The sequence below is a fragment of the Chelonia mydas genome, chromosome 19 (assembly GCF_015237465.2).
Source record: "Chelonia mydas isolate rCheMyd1 chromosome 19, rCheMyd1.pri.v2, whole genome shotgun sequence".
NCBI lineage: Eukaryota > Metazoa > Chordata > Testudines > Cheloniidae > Chelonia > Chelonia mydas.
Window position 1 is genome coordinate 1,511,983 of NC_051259.2, and position 20,284 is coordinate 1,532,266.

Genomic DNA, 20,284 nt, shown 5'->3' on the forward strand with positions numbered 1-20,284 from the left:
GAGCCCCAAGAGTGATTCTGGCAAAGGAATGAGCCTGGGATAAATTAAGTTTCAGGCTGAAAATGAGCAAGGGAAAACTGAAGCAGTAACAGGAAACACTGTTTTGTTAGGTATTCACAAAATGGAAGTCTCTGGAGGAGACTAAAGTCTAAGTCCCTCAAAATTTCTTCTTTTCTGGATATTAGAGTCCAAGATAATGGAAAAAAGGATGCAGCCCTCATTTGCAATAACTTTCCCTATGCTGTGAAAACAGAAGCTGGGAATTATGACTTAAATGACTGTTACCCTATGATCCTTTTCATTCCTCATCAGCTGAACAGAGTACAGCTGGTAGTACCAAAATGCAGGCTGAAACTTGCTTCAGCAGCTACTGTGACAAAGCTCTTTAGAAAGTCTTTCTGCAGATTCTGAAAATGAGCTTTTCTGATTCCAATTCATAACTTAAAATGAGTCCTCTTTTTCAACAATATCTAGTTGTATAGAACATGCTAGTTATGCAAGTGCTACAAGTGAAGATTTCAGTCACTCTTGTTAAGACAACTTGTGCTTGGGTGAGCCCCACGCTCCCTTTTTGCAATGATATTAAGTCCAGATTAATTTTTAATGTTGAATTAATTCAAGGTGCGCTGGGAATAACAGTTACTATTTTTAGAGGATTTTGGTATGGCTAACAGTAGCTTTCTTCTCTGAACTCTACTTTCCTAATAAATTACTTCCCTCTTTAGTTAACAGTAGAACAAAAACCTACACAACTGCATGGGAAATGCCTTTTAAGTTTTCTTTAGTGAAGTGTCTAGTATCTGGTTCTGAGTGGTACGCAGCAAAGAGACCTTTAGGCCTCAAGTTGAGTGGTTCTCAACCAGGGGTCCAGGGCCCCATGGGGGGCCACAAGCAGGTTTCATGGGGTCCGCCGAGCAAGGCCAGCATTAGACTTGCTGTTTCTCCTCTCGTATACAGAGTTGCATGTACAGAAGGTGTCACTACCAGAGTTTCTAGGAAAGAAATGCAGTTGCAGCTGGCAGTGAGAAAAGAGCACCCCCTTGGCTGGATGGCTGGGGATTACGTAGGTGTTCTACTTGCTGAAGGGAACTGAGGACACCAAGTGATCACACTTTTCGTTGGGTGGGCAATGTGGTAATTGTGCATGTTTAACACTAGTGATGAACTATAAACAGAATAGTAAAGAGAACTCAGGGTTGGAACCAAGCTGGGCTCTGGGCCATAACAAGGTTCCAAGAATTTAACCTTCCATTGGGGTAGATATGGCCCTTGCTAGGAAAGGCAGAAAATGCACCGAAACCTGCCCTTTCTTAACTAAGACCAGCACTTTTAAATTGTTAGAGTGCCCCACCAACTGCCTGTTGAACACTGGAGCCAAAGGTACCCAGTTGCATTCTGTCCTGTTTTATAAATTTTTATTCCAGGGAGGTACATGTGATGTATGCTAGAGCTCAGCAGGAAGTACAGCGTGTCACAGACATGCACTGAAAATAGTCAGATGTGGGATGCATTATACAGTAGCAATGAAGGTGCTGGGCCAGACAAGTGACTGGGATGAGGAAAAGCAGGCTAGCAATGTTACAGCATCTTTCCCACACATACAGCTCAGAAGAGCAGAAAGCAGGCTGGCCCCTTACCATTCACATCAAGCTTAATAGAAAGCTCATGAGTCTGGACCTGCTTCCACCCCAGAAACAAAATACATTCATTTTAGCAGAATGAGTATTTGAACGGTACCCTCCATTTCATATTAGTCCAATGCTTTGTGTATGGTACTTCTGAAATCTGTACAGCATCTAACAGATCTATAGAGGCAGAAGTGCTAATGTAAAAAAAGTTTATTAAAAATAGTATGACCTTAACAGTGATAGGTTAGAGAATCACAGAGGCAAATCCCAGACATGTTCAGCATACAAAGAGCTGGATGCTGAAAAGTCACTGAAAATGAGGTCACAGTAATTAGCAAAACATTTTAATCTATTAGACTAGGGAAGGGGAGAAGGAATACAACTGCAATGTTTCTAGTTACTTTAAGTGTGGAAATCAGGATCACTTTATGAAGGAGACAGACCTGGGTCACTAACCACAACGGCCTTGCTGAGAGAAAGATTTCATGAGTTCTTCCTGCAGGGCCCCACAAGGAAATCTACTTCTTTGGTGCAATGATGCCTTCAAGTTGGGCCTGAAAGACAAACAAACAACTCATTAAGTTCACTAGACTCAATCTACACCCCCACCCACCATTGCTGAAAGGCGACAGTTTTCCATTGTTTCCAGAGCGAGGATGCTAGGAAGTTATTTGAATACTCCAGCGGAACCAGGCCAGGATTTTCTCCTGATTATTTCATTCCTTACTCCATGTTTTATAAATTAGTTTGTTTCATTCTTGGTACAGATGTGTTGCATTATAAGAAAACTAAAAGTTGGTCTTGGTTCTATTCAGTGTAAGACCCATTTTATAACGTAAAGTACTGAAAATGAAATTAAATAAAAGTTGCTGAAAAAGTGGTTTGGTCTCTGATTTCAGGCTGTATTATGCTTGCTAAATTAAACATTTGGCTCTCAGGGTTTGGAATGCAAGCTCTGACTCAAACAAAAGTATCTGGGAACTGCAAATTTTTCAGTCACAGAGACAACTTGACGCCCAAGTCCTGGATAAAAGAACTTGCTACTAATGCACAGGGAGCTTGTACTGTATGTAACTTCCAGTACTTAAATCAACAAAATAAGTGGTAGCAATTGTAAGTGTACAGCTCTTTATAAATACTTCTGGCTCAGGAAAGGAATATGGATTTGGTAGCAGCATATCCTTGGTCTAATGGCTACCCCATTCTGTGGCCTAAGACTCTGCAAGGTGGTCTGAAACTAACATTATCTGAGGAAGTCTTGAGTGTAAATGTGATAAAGTCAAAGATAAGGAAAGTAGCTCTGAGTGCTAAGTAAAGAGATTTAGTTCTGGCCAGGAAGGTTCTGGGTTGCTTTAAATAGATATTTTTACCACAAGCATGAAGTAACTTTTCAACAGCAAAGAAAGACATGTTATCCTGGGATCAGCTAACACAAACCCTGCTTCCATCAAATTAAATATTTTTGGCCTGGAGAAGCATCTTAATTGCCAAAGCCAGGGTGCTTTGTTTTAGAGTGAGAGTTACTCCTTCTGTCTCAGAGAACTAGACTGCTGTGATCCACATGTATCAACCAGCCAAGCACAGCCATTGGAAGAGTTATTTTGACGTATTCTGGCTCCAGGAGACAGCACTAGCAGACAACTGGAGAAGTACTACTAGTTACAATACAGTAGTTATGCTTTAATCTGATCAAAGCAAATGCTTCCTGCCTTAGGAACCCAGTTAGTAATGCGTCACTACCATTTACTATCTCTAATTCTACTGCACAACAGGAGAGAGAGACGGGAAGCTCCCAGAAAATGTAGTGATATTGCCAACGAGTTCCCCTAAAGATTGAGATTCCAATGCAGCTGAAGACATGTGGTTATAAAAAATTAGGGATTCACAGAATCAGCCCATGTGACAGGTTCAGATTCAAGTTTCTTCCAAACAATTACTTTGCCCTCTACTGGAAACACACACATTTAAATTTGTAACAAAAGACCTATCCAAAAGCTCTTCAACTAAATCCCAAAGTTGCCGCTGACCCACAAGCAAGCTGTGAAGGTCAGCAGGTGGATAGGATATTATACTGACACATGAAGAGAAGTATAATAATGTGTCAGTATAATAATGCCTGCATCTGTAATTTTCACTCCATGCATCTGAAGAAGTGGGTTTTTTACCCACAAAAGCTTATGCCCAAATAAATATTAGTCTTAAAGGTGCCACCGGACTCCCTATTATTTACAAAGCAAATATTTCAGTTGTTTTCCTACTAAGACATTGCAGTCAGGGTTTTTTACTAACCTTCAACTGCTGATTAGTTCGTTTCAAGAACTGCACCTCTTCACCATGTTTCTTCTCCTCTACCTGCCGCCTTTCACTTTCACGTTTTTCAATAGCTTCGCATTTAGCTTTCTGCTCATTCACTTGTCTTTCCAACTCTCGCTTTTCATCTTCTAATTCTGCAATCTTTTAAAGAACATAGATATGCCTGACATTCATTGCTATGTTTGTGAAATACAATGAAGATATAAGTTATGCATTTTACAGTCTTTGAAGAATAAAAATGATAATAGCCAATTTATCCATTAAAAAGCAGCCTCAGGGAATCAGCAAGATGTGTGTTTTGATGATCTGTACTGCCACCCAGTGGAACTAGAAAGTTAAAAAAAAAATCTAAATGGCATATTTTGAACGAGTTTATTGATGAAATCAGAAAACGACTCAAATGTGAGTAGTGGAGCTGAGTGAAAAACAGTGAAGGTTTTGTTGGTTGATTTTGTTTGCAAAAAATGTCAGAAAGCTCTACTAGATATGTGAGAAAATATGATCTGCTGAGCCAGCATGAGGAAGATAAGAGACATTTGTGTGCCAGATCACAGGTAAATTATGAAGTTATCAGCACCACTTACTCTCTTTTCCATGTCAGATTTGCCCTGCTCAGCCTGTAATGCCTTCCTCATACCAAAGGCAACACTGCTCTCATACAGTGTCTGATAGGCAGCGATGGTCATTCGGATTTCATCTCTGACTCGAAGCAGCAACAGTCCCCGCTCTGCACAGTTAATCGTAACCTCACGGATAAGTTCATCTTTAAATAAAAAGGGCGTAACAGCAAAGATAGAGGGAAAATGTTTACGTAAGTATCAAGACAAACATTTTGACATGGGCCAGTGTGCCTGGCAAGGTAATTATGGCCATGACATTTGAGGTGTTCAAGGCAAGGCAGTGTAGACCTGAAGCTTCCTATTGCTAAGGAATTACAAATCAATTATATTAATAAGAATTCTCTCTAAACCAGTGGCTGGTGTCTTCCTCCAGCCTCCGGAGTTGGTCTGTAGCAGCTGGAGGACTAGCATAGTGTTACCAAGATGTTTAATAATTTAAGATGAATTAATCTAGTTACTGGAGTATGTTCTAAGTGTGGTTGGATGAATCTTTCCCTCCCATGCAAATATGCAACAGATCCCAGCTTACTCTTCAATGCTCTGTTGCCACAGTAACACCTCCTCAGTGTCAGCTTGTATATAGATTTTTTTTTTAAAATACTATTCTGTATACAAGCTGACACTAAGAGGAAGCACTCCTGTTGCAACTGGGCTTCATCTATACATGGTAGTGAGAGATGCTAGAGTGACAGACTGGGCAGCCTCAAGAGGGCAAGTACAGTATGTTTAATAACAGTGCAAGCTTCCCACATGCACTGTCTCCTGTCAGTGTGCCTCAACCCTGCCCTGTAGGACCCATTTAGGCTGAAAGAGGAAAATTTCTCTTTAGATTTCTCTTTCTAGAATGTATGTCCATTCTAACCTTGGGTTCTTCGCTGAGACGTCACACAGGGGCCTACTTGTGTTAATTCTGATGTCGATCTCTGCACCAGGAACTAAACCAAGATCAACAGGTCATCAAACAGGCATGGGATGGTAATGATTCTCATTCCCTATTGACCGGGGTAGACTGGAACCCATACACCTTAGATGAAAGTCTCTATTTCCCATTCCCTATGTCCTGAGCTATTCAGAAACTTCAGGTGTTTTAGTATCATTCAAATAAGCCTTCTGCTATGATTTCTGGGACCTGGATGCATTCACTAACCAAAGCATTGTGAGTAGAGTTCCCTGCGGACAGGACAAATCCCAGTTTCTCGAGCCTGTCTTTGCTGTAGTTTGAGATCCAGCTCTTCCTGCAGATGAACTACATCCATTCGGGTACTGGGAGTGGTGGACACCTGCTGAATCCATAGCTGATTGTCTTCCACCCATTCTCTGCATCACAAAAGCAGCACAGCTTAGTTTGTTAGCCATATTCATTGCTTTCATCATAGCTTCACTGCCAATAAAAGCATTGACTGCTATCAGAAACAACCTAGGAGCTGCCTCTGGATATGGTTTGATCAAGCATATGCTTGAGCACTGATTTCCACCACAGACTGAAAGAATCCCATTTTTTGTTCACAGAAGTGTGCAATACAAGCATTCTCTCCACCCTCCATAGTCATTACAACTGAGAGACAATGTCAGCACAGCTTCCGATCACTGCCCTGATCCTTAAACAAATGCTGCCTTCACATCTTTCATTATCCCTGCTGAACTGGCATTTCAACAGCAGAGGGAGCGCCGGCATTTTACACATGCATGCACACTTCTCTAGTTACAAACTATAGAAATGATCCCTGAAAGTAGTCTAGCAAGGCAGGAACTTTTAGCTACACAACACTTGGATGACAGCAAACATGGCTAACTGCACACTACACGACCATCAAGCAAGACACAAGACTTAAAAAGGCTTGGGGACTGCTGATTTGTGTCTGATACTGCAATGTCAGGAAAAAATTTCGATTATATTACTTTAAAAACTGATGTATAATTAATCAGGGCCATTTGCTACCTCAGTACGTCATTGAGGAAAGCATCTTTGTCAGATTCAGAAAGAGCCAATATTGTTACAAATTAGACAACATACTTATTTAACTACCACTCATCACCCAGCACAAATAACCAGCTATTAGATGGGCCACATTCATTGACAGGCACAAATATTTCATTTACCTAGAAATCCATCCACCACTCTCTCCCCAACACCATTTTGTGACATTCACTGAATCCCAACTTCCAGACCCCCTCACTGCCTGCCTCTCCCTTGCCCTCCAGGTTAGAATTTTACATTGCTGACTCCTCCTGCGATCCTAGAACCATGGTGAAAGGGAGAAAGAGGAGCTTCTTACCTTGGTGGCAGGATTGCGTTTAAGATTTCTTCTGCTTGTTTTGTTGGATCTACAGATGTAGGAGTTGTCTTGGGTTTTGGAGGAGGTGGCACAGGTCCTGTTGACACAGGCTGCTGAGGACTCACTTTCAAAGAACGCGCCTGCAAATGAGAAACATCCCGGGACTATACAGGCAGGGCACACATTCCAGCCATGGCGTGTGCCGAAGCAGACCCCAGAGAGACACTGGGGCAGAGAAGGAGGCCACTGATCCCACAAGGGAAGCCAACCTCCCCCTCATCCTCCACTACCCCCACTCCTTCCTTCCCATTCACACACCCCTCTCCCACATGTTCAGAGGATCTATGCAAGTCAGGAGAAAAGAGAAAGCCCTTCCCCACAAAGACCGTCAGCACACGTGGGGAAGGAAAAGTAGCGAGAAGCAGGCTCTTTATTGCCCTTTAAGGACTCTACTGACAAACACACAAGGCTCCCTATGTCTCCATCTCTTTCACCCCCCACCCCGCAACAGGGTCACCCCCAGAGTCCCCATCTTAGGCTTCAAACATGCTCCATCCTTTACATACCTCTCCCCTCCCCCCCCCCGAGCCCCCGCCCCGCGTACCCCCAGCTCCGCCCCGGCCCCCCCCCGAGCCCCCGCCCCGCGTACCCCCAGCTCCGCCCTGCCCCCCCCACGAGCCCCTGCCCCGCGTACCCCCAGCTCCGCCCCGCGTATCCCCAGCTCCGCCCCGCGTACCCCCCCACGAGCCCCCACCCCGCGTACCCCCAGCTCCGCCCCGGCCCCCCCCCCACGAGCCCCCACCCCGCGTATCCCCAGCTCCGCCCCGCGTACCCCCCCACGAGCCCCCACCCCGCGTACCCCCAGCTCCGCCCCGGCCCCCCCCCCCACGAGCCCCCGCCCCGCGTACCCCCAGCTCCGCCCCGGCCCCCCCCCCCCCACGAGCCCCCGCCCCGCGTACCCCCAGCTCCGCCCCGGCCCCCCCCCACGAGCCCCCGCCCCGCGTACCCCCAGCTCCGCCCCGCATACCCCCAGCCCCGCCCCCCCCCACGAGCCCCCACCCCGCGTACCCCCAGCTCCGCCCCGGCCCCCCCCCACGAGCCCCCGCCCCGCGTACCCCCAGCTCCGCCCCGGCCCCCCCCCACGAGCCCCCGCCCCGCGTACCCCCAGCTCCGCCCCGGCCCCCCCCCACGAGCCCCCGCCCCGCGTACCCCCAGCTCCGCCCCCCCCCACGAGCCCCCGCCCCACATACCCCCAGCTCCGCCCTGCCCCCCCCACGAGCCCCCCCCACTCTGGCCCCCCACGAGCCCCCGCCCCGCGTACCCCCAGCTCCGCCCCGGCCCCCCCCCCACGAGCCCCCTTCCTCACAGCTCAGCCCCCCCCGCCCCGCGGCTCCCCCCAATATCCCCCAGTTCGCCCCCCACCCGCCTGCCGGGCCCGTCCCCCGCAGCCCTTCACCTTCGGGGAGCGCTTCTCCGGGTTGCGGCTCACCAGCACCGGGGTCTCGTAGCGGAGCAGCGAGTCCGCCGGGGGGATCATGGCGGCTCGGGGGCCCGCACTCTCCCCGTGAGCGGTGTACCGTCACCATGGCAACAACGGGCCGCGCGAGCGTCGTTTCGTCATGACGTCCCCCCTCCGCGCTCGTGAGCGGTAAAGCCACGAAGACTCATATGCAAAAAGCAGCAGACGACGGCTGGACGCGCATGCGCCGTAGCAGGTGTGCTGGGGGGAGGTAGATGAGTGCACCTGCGCCGTGCGCATGCGTAGAGTGTAAAGCGTCTCGGCCGGCCCCTCAGACGTGAGCGAGATCAAGGGATCTCACTCGCTGCCTCCGTAGGCGGGGAACCGCTCCTCGGGCCCACGCGGCCCAGCCGTCCCCCGAGCGGGCCCCCCCGCAGAGAGCCCGGCTGGGGCTGCGCGGGCCCAGGGTTTCTGGGATCCCAATATGGCGGCGCGCTCGCTCCCCCGTGTCCTCGCGCAAACCCCGCCCCCCGCTCGCTCCCAGCCCCTGCGCCCCGCCCATCCCAGTCGGCGCGTGCGCCATGAGCGGAGCTGCCGGGCCCGCGCGGCCCCGCCCCCTGGCGGCTGTGCTTCCGGCTGGCCGCGCGCGCTGCGCCCCGGAAGCGGAAGCGGGCGGGGACGGAGTCTCTCTTCCCGTTGGCCTGTGACTGGCGGGGCCTCGCGCAGCCGCTGCGTCCCCGCCTGCCGGGGGCTTGCGGCCGCAGCCATGGAGGAGGCCGAGACCGAGCGGCGGCGGCGGAAGCGGCGGCGGCAGGAGCAACCGGAAGCGGCGGAGAAGCGGAGCCCCCGGCGGCCCCGCTCCGCCCGGGGCAGCCAGTCCCCCCCCGCCGAGCAGGGCCCGGCCCGCCCGGGCCGCAGCAGGTACCGGCCGCCAGACCCCGCTAGTCCTCCCGGGCGGTCCCTGTGTCGCTGCCGGACCGCCTTGTGCTCAGGGACCCCGTGCCCCCGGGGAGAGCCCCCCCCCCCCCCCGTCCCGGCCCCCACCGGAGATTTCCCATTCCTCCCCCCCCGCTCAAATCTTTCCTCCTCATCCCCCTCTTCCTCCTGTAAGGCCGGTTCATCTCCCCCACCCCCAGTACACACAGTGGGGAGACCCTCCAACCCTTCACCGTCACCCCATCCTCCCGCGACGCAATACAGTGCAGGGGTAGCTATAGGTCAAGGTTAAATTACCATGTGCATTTTGCACAAACTTTCCCTTTCCTTTTTTTTCTTGGGGACTGTGGACCCAACAAATTATCTTTTTAATATTTAAAGGTCACCAGCAAAAAGAAAGAACAAGTCCTCTGCTAAAAGAAGCAAGTCTCCTCGAAGTAAAAGAAGTAGAAGCCCTCATCATATTGTAGTCAAAGTAAAGCAGGTAATTTACTGGATATTAACTACTAAGGGCCCAGTGCTGAAAATTATTCCACATGATTAATCTCCTCCTTGAAGTCCATGGGGATCTGTGAAACCACAGTTGTCTGTCTCCATGGAGTAACATGTGGGAACTGGGTCTAAATGGGGCGATGTGACTAATGTGTCACTTGATTACCCCAGTATTTTCTTTTATCAGTTGTTGTAATTTGTATATTTAGGAACCTATATTTAACTCTTAAAAATAAACAAATTATAACTACCTCAGATTTTGCTGTAAATGGTTGAGTATCCACAGGGATTAGCTATTAATGATTCAGTAAGAATGTCAGGACTGTGTCATGGTATACCTTACCCTGCAAGCTGTTCCATTTGCACAGAGTGCTGTTGATTTCAGTGTTGTCACACCCAGGTACAGGATTCTGATCAGGTGGAGTAGTACGCTCTCTTGGGGCCTTGGTGACAGCAGCAGGATTCATAGACTTTAAGGCCAAAAGGGACCATTATGATCATCTCGTCTGATCTCTTGCATGTTATCGGTTACAGAACCTCACCCATCCACTCCTATACTAGACCCACAATCTCTGGCTGAGTTACTGCAAAAACTGAAAATGTGGAATGCTGTGCTTAACTTAAATAACTCCTTTCCCTCCTGGATATCTATCCCTTTGATGTATTTATAGAGAGCAATCATGTCTCCCCTCAGCCTTTGTTTTGTCAGGCTAAACAAGCCAAGCTCCTTGCGTCTCCTCCCGTAAGGTAGGCTTTTTATTCCTCTGATTATTCTAGTAGCCCTTCTCTGCACGTGTTCCAATTTGAATTCATCTTTGTTAAACATGGGAGACCAGAACTGCACACAGTATTCCAGATGAAGTTTCACCAATGCCTTGTATAATGGGAATAACACTTCCCTGTCTCTGCAGGAAATACCTCACCTGATGCTCCTAGTCATCCTGTGATCAACCAGTGCACCTAGGTCTTTCTCCTCTGTTGCATCCAACTGATATGTCCCCAGCTTATAGCAAAAATTCTTGGAGTCCCTAATTGCACTTTGCATTGTTAAATTTCAACCCATTTCTATTATTCCAGTTTTCAAGGTCATCAAGAGCCTCTTGTATGATATTTCAGTCCTCCTTGGAATTGGCAGTACTGCCCAACTTTGTGTCATTTGCAAATTTTATTAGCACACTCCCACTTTTTGTGCCAAGGTTATTAATAAAAATTTTAAATAAGATAGGTCCCAACACTGATCCCTGAGGAACTCCTTTCAGTTCTAATATTAATCCCTATCTTCTCCACTATAACTAATAATTTGTCATGTGGAACTATATCAAATGCATACTGAAATCCAGGTAGATAAGAGCTACTGGATTTCCTTCGTCTAAAAAATCGTTATCTTCTCAAAGAAAAAGATCAGGTTGGTCTAGCACGGTCTGTCTTTTGTAAAACCATGTTGTATTTTATACCAGTTACTGTTTAGCTCTATTCCCTTAACTACTTTCTCTTTCAAAATTTGTTCCAAGACCTTTCATACAAGTGAGGTCAAAATAACAGGTTTGTAGTTTCCCGGATCACTTTTTTTCCCTTTCTTAAAAATGATACTATATTAGCAATTTTCCAGTCATAGCCAATGCCCCTTGTTCAGGGATTTATTACAAATCCTTGCTATTGGCCTTGCAGTTTCATGTGCCAGTTTCTTTAATATTATTGGATGCGGACGATACCAAGCTGGGAGGGGTTGCAAGTGCTCTGAAGGATAGGATTAAAATTCAAAATGATCTGGACAAACTGGAGAAATGGTCTGAAGTAAACAGAATGAAATTCAATAAGGACAAATGCAAAGTATTCCATTTAGGAAGGAACAATCAGTTGCACACGTACAAAATGGGAAATGACTGCCTAGGAAGGAGTACTCCGGAAAGGGATCTGGGGGTCATAGTGGACCACAAGCTAGATATGAGTCATCAATGTAACGCTGTTGCAAAAAAAGTGAACATCATTCTGGGATGTATTAGCAGGAGTGTTGTAAGCAAAACACAAGAAGTAATTCTTCCACTCTACTCTGCTGTGATTAGGCCTCAACTGGAGTATTGCGTCCAGTTCTGGGTGCCACATTTCAGGAAGGACGTGGACAAATTGGAGTCCAGAGAAGAGCAACAAAAATGATTAAAGGTCTAGAAAACATGACCTATGAGGGAAGATTGAAAAAAATGGATTTGTTTAGTCGGGGAAAGAGAAGACTGAGGGGGGACAAGATAACAATTTCCAAGTATGTAAAAGGTTGTTACAAGGAGGATGAAGAAAAATTTGTTTTTCTCAACCTCTGAGGATAGGTTAAGAAGCAATGGGATTAAATTGCAGCAAGGGAGGTTTAGGTTGGATGTTAGGAAAACTTCCTGACTCTCAGGGTGGTTAAGAACCGGCATAAATTGCCTAAGGAGGTTGTGGAATCTTCATCATTGGAGATTCAGAGCAGGTTAGTCTTGCCTTGAGTGCAGGGGACTGGACTAGATGACCTCTCGTTCTATGATTCTATGTAGCCAGCAGCTTTTTGCCAACGGAAGAGAGCTCTCCTGTCAACATAATGAAACCACCCCTAATGAGCGATGGTAGCTTTGTCAGCAGGAGAAGCTCTACAACTGCCACTTATGCTGGCGAAATTTACGTTGCTCAAGGGGGTGTTTTGGGGTTTTTTCGCACCGCTGGGCAACATAAGTTTTCCTGACATAAGTTGTAGTGTAGATGGGGCCTAAATCGTTAACATAAAAATTACTGAGTTGTTATAGTTGGGGATTATTTTTCCAACTTTAATATTGTACAGTGCTCCTCCAGAGTGTTACTCATACATGTGGTCCATGGTACCCTTCTTGGGGAAACTGAGAACCAAGATATGGGATGTTGGTAAGTGAGATAAACCATGAGAGGAATCTCTTGCAAAGAGGGTTGCATAATGGAATGACTAGAAAACTGTGGCTGTTGAGTTCAGGCAAGGAATAAGCAGACAAAGCAGAAGAATTCTGAGGGAAGAAAGATTTAGGGTTTATGCAAGTGTCAATAGTACTGAAACATGCAGAAAACTGAATAGACAAAATATTAGGAAAATTTATTCTTAACATTGCTCTGTGAAATGTCAGTAGAAGAGCAGTAGTTTGGAAACTTGGTTTAGGTGGTTTTTTCCCATGCGTGGAAGTGACCAAACTGTTAGACCATAGAAAATATCAAATATTTTAATTTATTTTTTTAGATTGTAAACCTTACAGGCCAAGGATTATCTTTTCTGTTTGTACAGGACCCAGCATAATCCTCAGTGAGGCTTTTGGGGTACTACCATAATATAAACGTTTATAATAATATACAATTTAAGCTAAGAAGCCAAATACTAGTAAACTGTATGCAACTCAAGAACCTCTACTTTTTAGAATAAAGTAACTGAAAAAACTATTCTGCTTATATTTATCTTACAAAACATGAGTTCATGGTTACATATTCCCTGAACAGTCAGTCATCTCATCAACCCCCTAATTCAGTGCAGGGATTGTAGGTCTGTATTCTCTTCTGGAGCTAATGTTATCTGCTCTAACTCAGAGACCTAAACATGGGTCTTAGCAGGTGAATGAGGAAGTAATTTTCATCCACTTTTTAAAAACCTGTATACTTGATTGAGTTTTGTTCTATAGTTTCGTATTAAATTGAAATTTTAAAGACCAAACAAAATTCCCCGTGTTTTTTCATCCTTAATTCTAAATAGATCGCTGTAAGGTTTTCTTTGTTACAGGAGCGAGATGACCATTCCCGGAGAGGACATGAGGAACGACAGCACAGAGGTCAGTCAGAGCAAGAACACAGACGAGATAGAAATGGTGACAGAGACAGACACAGAGATCATTCAAAGAGAAGGAAAAATCCCAATGAAAGGCCAGGAGGTCGAGGGTATGAAAGAGAGAGGGATACCCAAAATCTCCGTGAGCAGCAAGATGAGAGGGAATTTTATAATGAGAGAAGACGTGAGCATCGCCAGAAGAATGAAGCAAGCAGTGGTGATGAGACTCTGGACCTTGGGAAACCTGATGGTGAAAATAAAGACAAAGATCCAACAAATAAAGAGAAACCAAGTTTTGAACTGTCTGGTGCACTCCTAGAGGATTCAAACACCTTCCGAGGTGTTGTGATTAAATATAGTGAGCCCCCGGAAGCTCGGATTCCAAAGAAACGATGGCGTCTCTACCCTTTTAAGAATGATGAGGTTCTCCCAGTCATGTACATCCACAGACAGAGTGCTTACCTGCTGGGCAGGCACCGAAGAATCGCAGATATTCCTATTGACCACCCCTCTTGCTCCAAACAGCATGCTGTGTTTCAGTATCGGTAAGTGTTACTCACTGTGTCCGCCTAGGAAACCGGATTGTAGTGGAGGCTAGAAGTGAATGGCATGTAGGGTACTCAAAATCCTCTGCAAACTAGTACATTTATAAATTTATTTTCTATTTCAGAATTAGCCAGATTTTACATACAACAGCTGCATATCCTTTTAGTGGTAATCAAAATTACCTTTGATTCCTCACATCTAACCATAGGCAGCCTTTAAGTAAGGCAAAGAGTACAGCAGTAGTCAAAATAGAATTAGACATACATTGGAACTGGAGTAACACTTGTAGTTTTGATTAATAGGTGAAAAGGAGCATTTCCAGATTGGCCCAACACAATATGGGGTGCTGGCTTTCCTTTGAAGCAGCAGGGATTGCCCACCGCTGGAGGCAGAGTTGCTGTTCGTTGATGGAATTAATTATTCTGGTTTAACAATTTGTATATTACTAATCTTGATCTTTTTAATGTTTAAAACATGGCACAGGCTTTCATTTAACTTCAGCTCATTCTATATGGAGAGAATTATATAGGCAGGCTAAGTGCCTCATATCTTTTCAGAGACTTAACTTTCTGTATTTAATGAGATTTTTGGAAATTGAGGTATTAGCGATCTTGAAGTTATTCTGAAAGATCCATCTCCATTTTTATTAACAGCATAAAGTGGCTGGTTATACTATCATTATGGTTTAAAGGTTTTCTGTCTTCGCCAGGCTTGTGGAGTACACCCGTGCCGATGGTACAGTTGGCCGCAGAGTCAAGCCTTACATCATTGACCTTGGCTCTGGCAATGGTACTTTTCTAAATAACCAACGGATTGAACCTCAGCGTTACTATGAATTGAAAGAAAAGGATGTGCTGAAGTTTGGGTTCAGCAGCAGGGAATATGTCCTTCTCCATGAATCTTCAGATACATCTGAGGTGGACAGGAAACCAGATGAGGAGGAGGAGGAAGAAGAGGAGGAGGAAGAGTCAGACAGTTAACGGATCAGAAAGAGACTTCAAAGATCTTCTTCCAGTAGAACTTGAATCTGGATGTGAACGTTGGAGCATCACAGCACTGATGCCTCTTATTGCCTTAAAGTCTTTCCTCTGTTGCTGATCAGCTCTCACTGTAGTTAATTTTGGGAAACTCCTGACTTACTCATCTCCTTTGTAGTTTTGAAATTCATCAGGAAATACAGCTTTTGCTTTAAGAGGATTCTCCCAAATAAAATAGAAGGCACCTGAAAGTGAGAGTTCCAGGGATGGAGCTCTTCATCACATATAAAAATAAATATGTAAGGTTGTACTTAAAGGATATGGAACAAAATAGGCATTTTTAAAAAGAACATGGTTTTGCAAACTCTTTTGTCGACAATCCTTTGAAATTGCTCCTTTATTCTTAACTAGAATCTTAGTTACAGTGAACATGATCTGATGTTTTGTAGTGTCCAATTATTTGATGTGATTTGCTGAAATGTACGCACAGCAAACCACTCACTAAGCAGAGGAATTGATCAGGTTTGTGTCACTGAAAAGGAAGATATGTTGCAAATCTTCTCTTTGTATTCATATGATTTGGGTAGCCAGTTTGCATTGAAATGATTTTTCAGGGAAGGACATTTCACCAGAATACCTTGTAATTTATAAGCAGTGTAGCTTGAAAAGAAAGAAAATGCTTCATGGGACCTGAAGCTATGATAGCGTGGCTTGCTGTCGAAGGCTGTATGCACTCAGTATGTTGCAAATGTTTGCTGACGTTGCCTCTGGATGCTGATTTTTGTCCATATTTGAAGCTAGTTTCTTTGTGACTTTGACACCACTCTGACCCATGAATCATTTCACATAATTTCTGCATTTAATTATGTTACCATCAAAAAGAAAAATATCCAATGTTTTAACCATAATTTGCACTATTTTTTTCAAATTTTATGTTATGGAAAATATCGTACTGTCATGTCTGAAATACTTTTTCACCTGCATGTAACAGAAAACAGTCAATACTTTATAATTGTGAAGTTTGTTTCAGAGAAACATTTTCAAAACATGGAACTATTTAGATTTGCATATATTCAGACATCTGCTTCCTGAGTTTTACCTTGTGATATAAGAAATGTAACTTATTTCACTTTGATTACTAATTTTCCCTCGTATTTGTGATGTATGGGCACATACTGTCTTCATGTGTTATGTATATACTTCTTGTGTGTATATACATAAGTTGTATATTATACACACAACTAAAGTTTATTGTGTAAATATGGGGTGTACATGCGGGTTTTCAAACAGTAGGTATAAGAAGAATGTGTTTTGGATAGCAGACTGTCCTTTATATGTACTCTGGGGTTTTTAAATAAAGAATTTGTAAATTTAGCCCTAGCTGCCTTTAGTTGTAACGTTTTTCTAGTGTCCAGCTTGCTTTATATTTTCTGAAATAGATACTATATATATTTTTAATAAAAACGCACAAATACAAAAAGAGAGGATGGGGGAAATTCTAATATTGAGGGTAGGCATTGTTTAGAATGCTGTAATACATTCAAGGAAAGGATAGATGGGTGAAACATAGATAATTCTAGAATTGTATTACGTTTGGTAATTCATTACTTTTATTTTTTGTTAATACTATAGTACTACATTATTTCATCATAAAAAGCAGGAGTACCAGTCGTAGGGTGAAATCTCTCATCCTTACAAATGGCATTAATGTGGTTTCATGGCTCAGTGGCAGATCTGCGTGCGTACACTTGAAGATTATTTTGTGTGTCTGCTTTAAAATCGGAGTGATCACATGTAATTCAAACCAGTGCTGATTATACTTCTTGCAGAGCTGAGCAGTGTCTCACTTCTACCGGCAGCACCCAAGCCATCCTAGTTTTTGGTGTCTGTGTGCTGTTGCATGTTTGTTTTGTAATCTGCATGTACACCCATCAGGTACTGAGGTCACCAAAGACTCCAGCTAGGTGATTTTATGTTCTACTCTGGGGGATCCTATCTGTACACTCTTAAAAATGCAGTGAGTTTGTTCTGAAAGTGAGAGAGGGGTGCATATGGCTCAAACCAGAGCTGTGTGCACATCTGCTATTGCTGGGCAATGCCTGAAACGCTTGCGTGGCTGCATGGTATCTAACCAAGTTTAGTGTCTGTGATTTTCTGTTGTGTTGCATCTTCTGGAATGTGGACATATATTCATTAAGGGGTGCCTAGATCACCAAACAGATTATATGACTTGACGGATTCAACCAATACTATGAAAGATGGGCTAGTTTGCCCTAAATCTTTACTTTTTTCAGAAAGTGTCACCAGCACATTTGGATTATTTTTAAAATTTAAAATGTTGGCTGCAACTAGCTCAACAGGTTTAACCTAGTTAGACAAAACAGAACATATAAAGCCTAATAAAGTGCGGTACTGATTATGACACTGGCCCATTAGAATGGATCTTCCTTCCACAAAGAGAAGAGACAGAGCTCAAATACTCATAGCTGTGATGTAATGGTGAGATGAAAAATATGAGTAGAACACTTTTTCAGATTTGTTCACTATTTATACACTTCTTGATGTTGCTGATTTGTGACCCTTTCCGCTCCGTCTAAGGAGTGGCATTGATTTGCTTCAGGCTGAAGTCATGTCCAGTCATGTGTCTGGATGTATGAAATGTCTACTGAAATTCCTAAATAGTGTACAATGTGGTGATTTGTGAATTACCCTTTTCAGACTTGATTACACTGTGTACAATAGCACAAAACTATTATCTTGATTTTGCTGTACTGCATCAGTTGGGGTTTTTTTATGCTAGACCAAACCGGTTTCTTGTGGTGGAATCCAACAACTGTAGTACACCAACACTCTATGGTGGTGTGAAAACCAAAGCAACCCTCTTTCTAAATGCAACATCCAAATCTACATGCAAGTGATTTCTTGCCCTTTTTTTTATTAGTGTAAAATCTGATGACTCCTTGTATCAGGCCATGAAAACACTTAGAAATGCATGTGTGTAAAGTTAGGACTATTAATATTATGCAACTGATGTGCTTAAGTGTTTGTAGGATTGGGCCCATAAATTGTCCTGCTTGGACAATATAAGAATTTTACTCAGTATTTCTTTCCATTGTTCTGTTCTGCTGTTCCTGGGAAATAGCTTGCCCCAATGTGGGCATGGACCAGCTCAGTAACTACCAATGCAATGTGATGTTTTACCGTTGGTGATTGAAGTATTGATTCAAATATGATCAAATTTTCCTTAAATTGTTTAAAAGCTTGCATTTTTTAAAAAATATCTTACGGCAGTTCAAGCTAGCTGCCATTTGCTAAGCATCACAGAGGTTTACATTTTGGAACTGAGTTTTACCTATGGAAAAATGTTTTACTACAGTATGTGGAAATATACCAGTTGTATCTTTTGAATGGTTGTGTCTACACTTTGTTATAAATGGCACAGTATTTAGCATACAGTATGTTCAAAAGTATGTTACATTTGTATCAAGTCAAATGTATAAAATCCATTTTAAATTAAAATTCTAGAATTTTATCCGACCTTGCTTTAAATGGCATGGTGAATGTGTTTTTTAACAAAGGTGCTGGGTGCAAGGCTATTACTGTACTTATTAATACTGCAGTAGCGCAGGGGAAGGGAATACATATCAATATTTCTTATAATATAGCCTTTTGTTCATATACCCTTTAATCTGGCCATCGTTAATTGGCTGATTTCTTAGTGTGTCCTGGGGAGAGGTGAGTCTTCAGAAGGATATGGAGCAGGAAGAGAGGAGTTGCTTCCCACCTCAAGGGGGGGGGGGGGGGGAGGGATTGAGGAGGCTGGGATCAGCTGGAGAGGTTATAAAGAGAACAAATAGAAAAGGAGTACTTGTGGCACCTTAGAGACTAACCAATTTATTTGAGCATAAGCTTTCGTGAGCTACAGCTCACTTCATCGGATGCATACTGTGGAAAGTGTAGAAGATCTTTTTATACACACAAAGCATGAAAAAATACCTCCCCCCCCCCCCCCCGCCCCCCCCCCACTCTCCTGCTGGTAATAGCTTATCTAAAGTGATCACTCTCCTTACAAAAAAAATACCCCCCCCCCCCCGACGTTCTTGTTAAACCCTGGATTTGTGCTGGAAATGGCCCACCTTGATTATCATACACATTGTAAGGAGTGTGGTCACTTTAGATAAGCTATTACCAGCAGGAGAGTGGGGGGGGGGGGAGGTATTTTTTCATGCTTTGTGTGTATAAAAAGATCTTCTACACTTTCCACAGTATGCATCTGATGAAGTGAGCTGTAGCTCACGAAAGCTTATGCTCAAATAAATTGGTTAGTCTCTAAGGTGCCACAAGTACTCCTTTTCTTTTTGCGAATACAGACTAACACGGCTGTTACTCTGAAAAGAGAACAAATGAGAAACTAATGCTGTTGGTTTCTGGCCCCTTTGGATATCTGACTACGGCCGAGAGAGAAACTTTAATAACCCTAATCCATGCTACATGACTAGAGCTATGAAATATGTCAGTGCCATAGGCCTGTCTACACTGACAGTTGTACTGATGTGACTATGTTGGAGGGGCGGGTTTTTTTGTATTTTAAATTATACAGATATACTGGTACAAACTGTGGATGCAGTTACGCCAGTATAGCTTATTCCCTTTCCTATACAGGAATAGCTATGCGGGGATAGGACACCTTTATAGTCCCATAACTGCATCCACACAAGAGCGGTGTAATGCTTTAATTATACTGGTACAGCTAGAGCAGTACGACTTTCCAGGGCAGACAGGGCCTTGCTGGCCCTCCTGTGCGTCACGTGCTTATTAGCTGGTGTCAGTAAACTTGAATCTTCAGCAAAAATGGAGCAAATGAAGCCACTTGCTGGAGGTAGCTTTAGTATTTCTAAATCTTCTGGACCGTAAGTGGTATTTGCGTAGAAATCAGAGCGGGAGGTCCACATTGCTGGGTGCAGCAGGAGCAGAGCCCTTGACAAGCTACACTATGTTCAAGGGGACAATGAAGGACGTTACAAACTTCCAAACTCATTCAAAAATCTCAGTAAAATTCTGATCTATCCACCAATGTCCCTGGGGATGTACATTTTCTTTACAAGAAACTAACTGCCAGGTAGAAAAAAATGATCATTTTGCTAGAGAAGCAAAACAAAATCGTGTGAGGTTTGCATAGTTAGTAACCAGGGCTAATTAAAGACAAGCTTATTCGGAGAACAACTGATA

General features: G+C 44.2%; 2 protein-coding genes across 2 annotated transcripts; one reads left to right on the forward strand and one right to left on the reverse strand.

The window, feature by feature from the left end:
* Positions 1–1,823: 1,823 nt before the first annotated feature.
* Positions 1,824–8,432, reverse strand: DNALI1 (dynein axonemal light intermediate chain 1). Its single transcript, XM_037881934.2, has 6 exons — positions 8,294–8,432; positions 6,838–6,977; positions 5,709–5,878; positions 4,526–4,704; positions 3,918–4,082; positions 1,824–2,182 (listed from the first exon to the last, which is right to left on the reverse strand). Exons 1-6 carry the CDS (start codon positions 8,372–8,374, stop codon positions 2,147–2,149), a joined length of 771 nt encoding a protein of 256 aa, XP_037737862.1. The 5' UTR covers positions 8,375–8,432; the 3' UTR covers positions 1,824–2,146.
* A 348-nt stretch (positions 8,433–8,780) lies between these two features.
* On the forward strand, positions 8,781–18,592 carry SNIP1 (Smad nuclear interacting protein 1). Its single transcript, XM_037881823.2, has 4 exons — positions 8,781–9,217; positions 9,614–9,716; positions 13,488–14,077; positions 14,788–18,592. The coding sequence occupies exons 1-4, from the start codon at positions 8,781–8,783 to the stop codon at positions 15,056–15,058; spliced, it is 1,401 nt and encodes a 466-aa protein (XP_037737751.2). The 3' UTR covers positions 15,059–18,592.
* The last annotated feature ends 1,692 nt before the right edge of the window (positions 18,593–20,284 follow it).

Coding starts and splice junctions, on each gene's coding strand:
- SNIP1 (XM_037881823.2), top strand. CDS start 8,781: ATGGCGGCGCGCTCGCTCCCCCGTGTCCTCGCGCAAACCCCGCCCCCC. Junction 9,717..13,487: donor TTGTAGTCAAAGTAAAGCAG/GTAATTTACTGG, acceptor TCTTTGTTACAG/GAGCGAGATGACCATTCCCG. Junction 14,078..14,787: donor CATGCTGTGTTTCAGTATCG/GTAAGTGTTACT, acceptor TGTCTTCGCCAG/GCTTGTGGAGTACACCCGTG.
- DNALI1 (XM_037881934.2), bottom strand. CDS start 8,374: ATGATCCCCCCGGCGGACTCGCTGCTCCGCTACGAGACCCCGGTGCTG. Junction 5,879..6,837: donor AACGCAATCCTGCCACCAAG/GTAAGAAGCTCC, acceptor TTTGTGATGCAG/AGAATGGGTGGAAGACAATC. Junction 4,705..5,708: donor ACTCTACTCACAATGCTTTG/GTTAGTGAATGC, acceptor TTTTATTTAAAG/ATGAACTTATCCGTGAGGTT.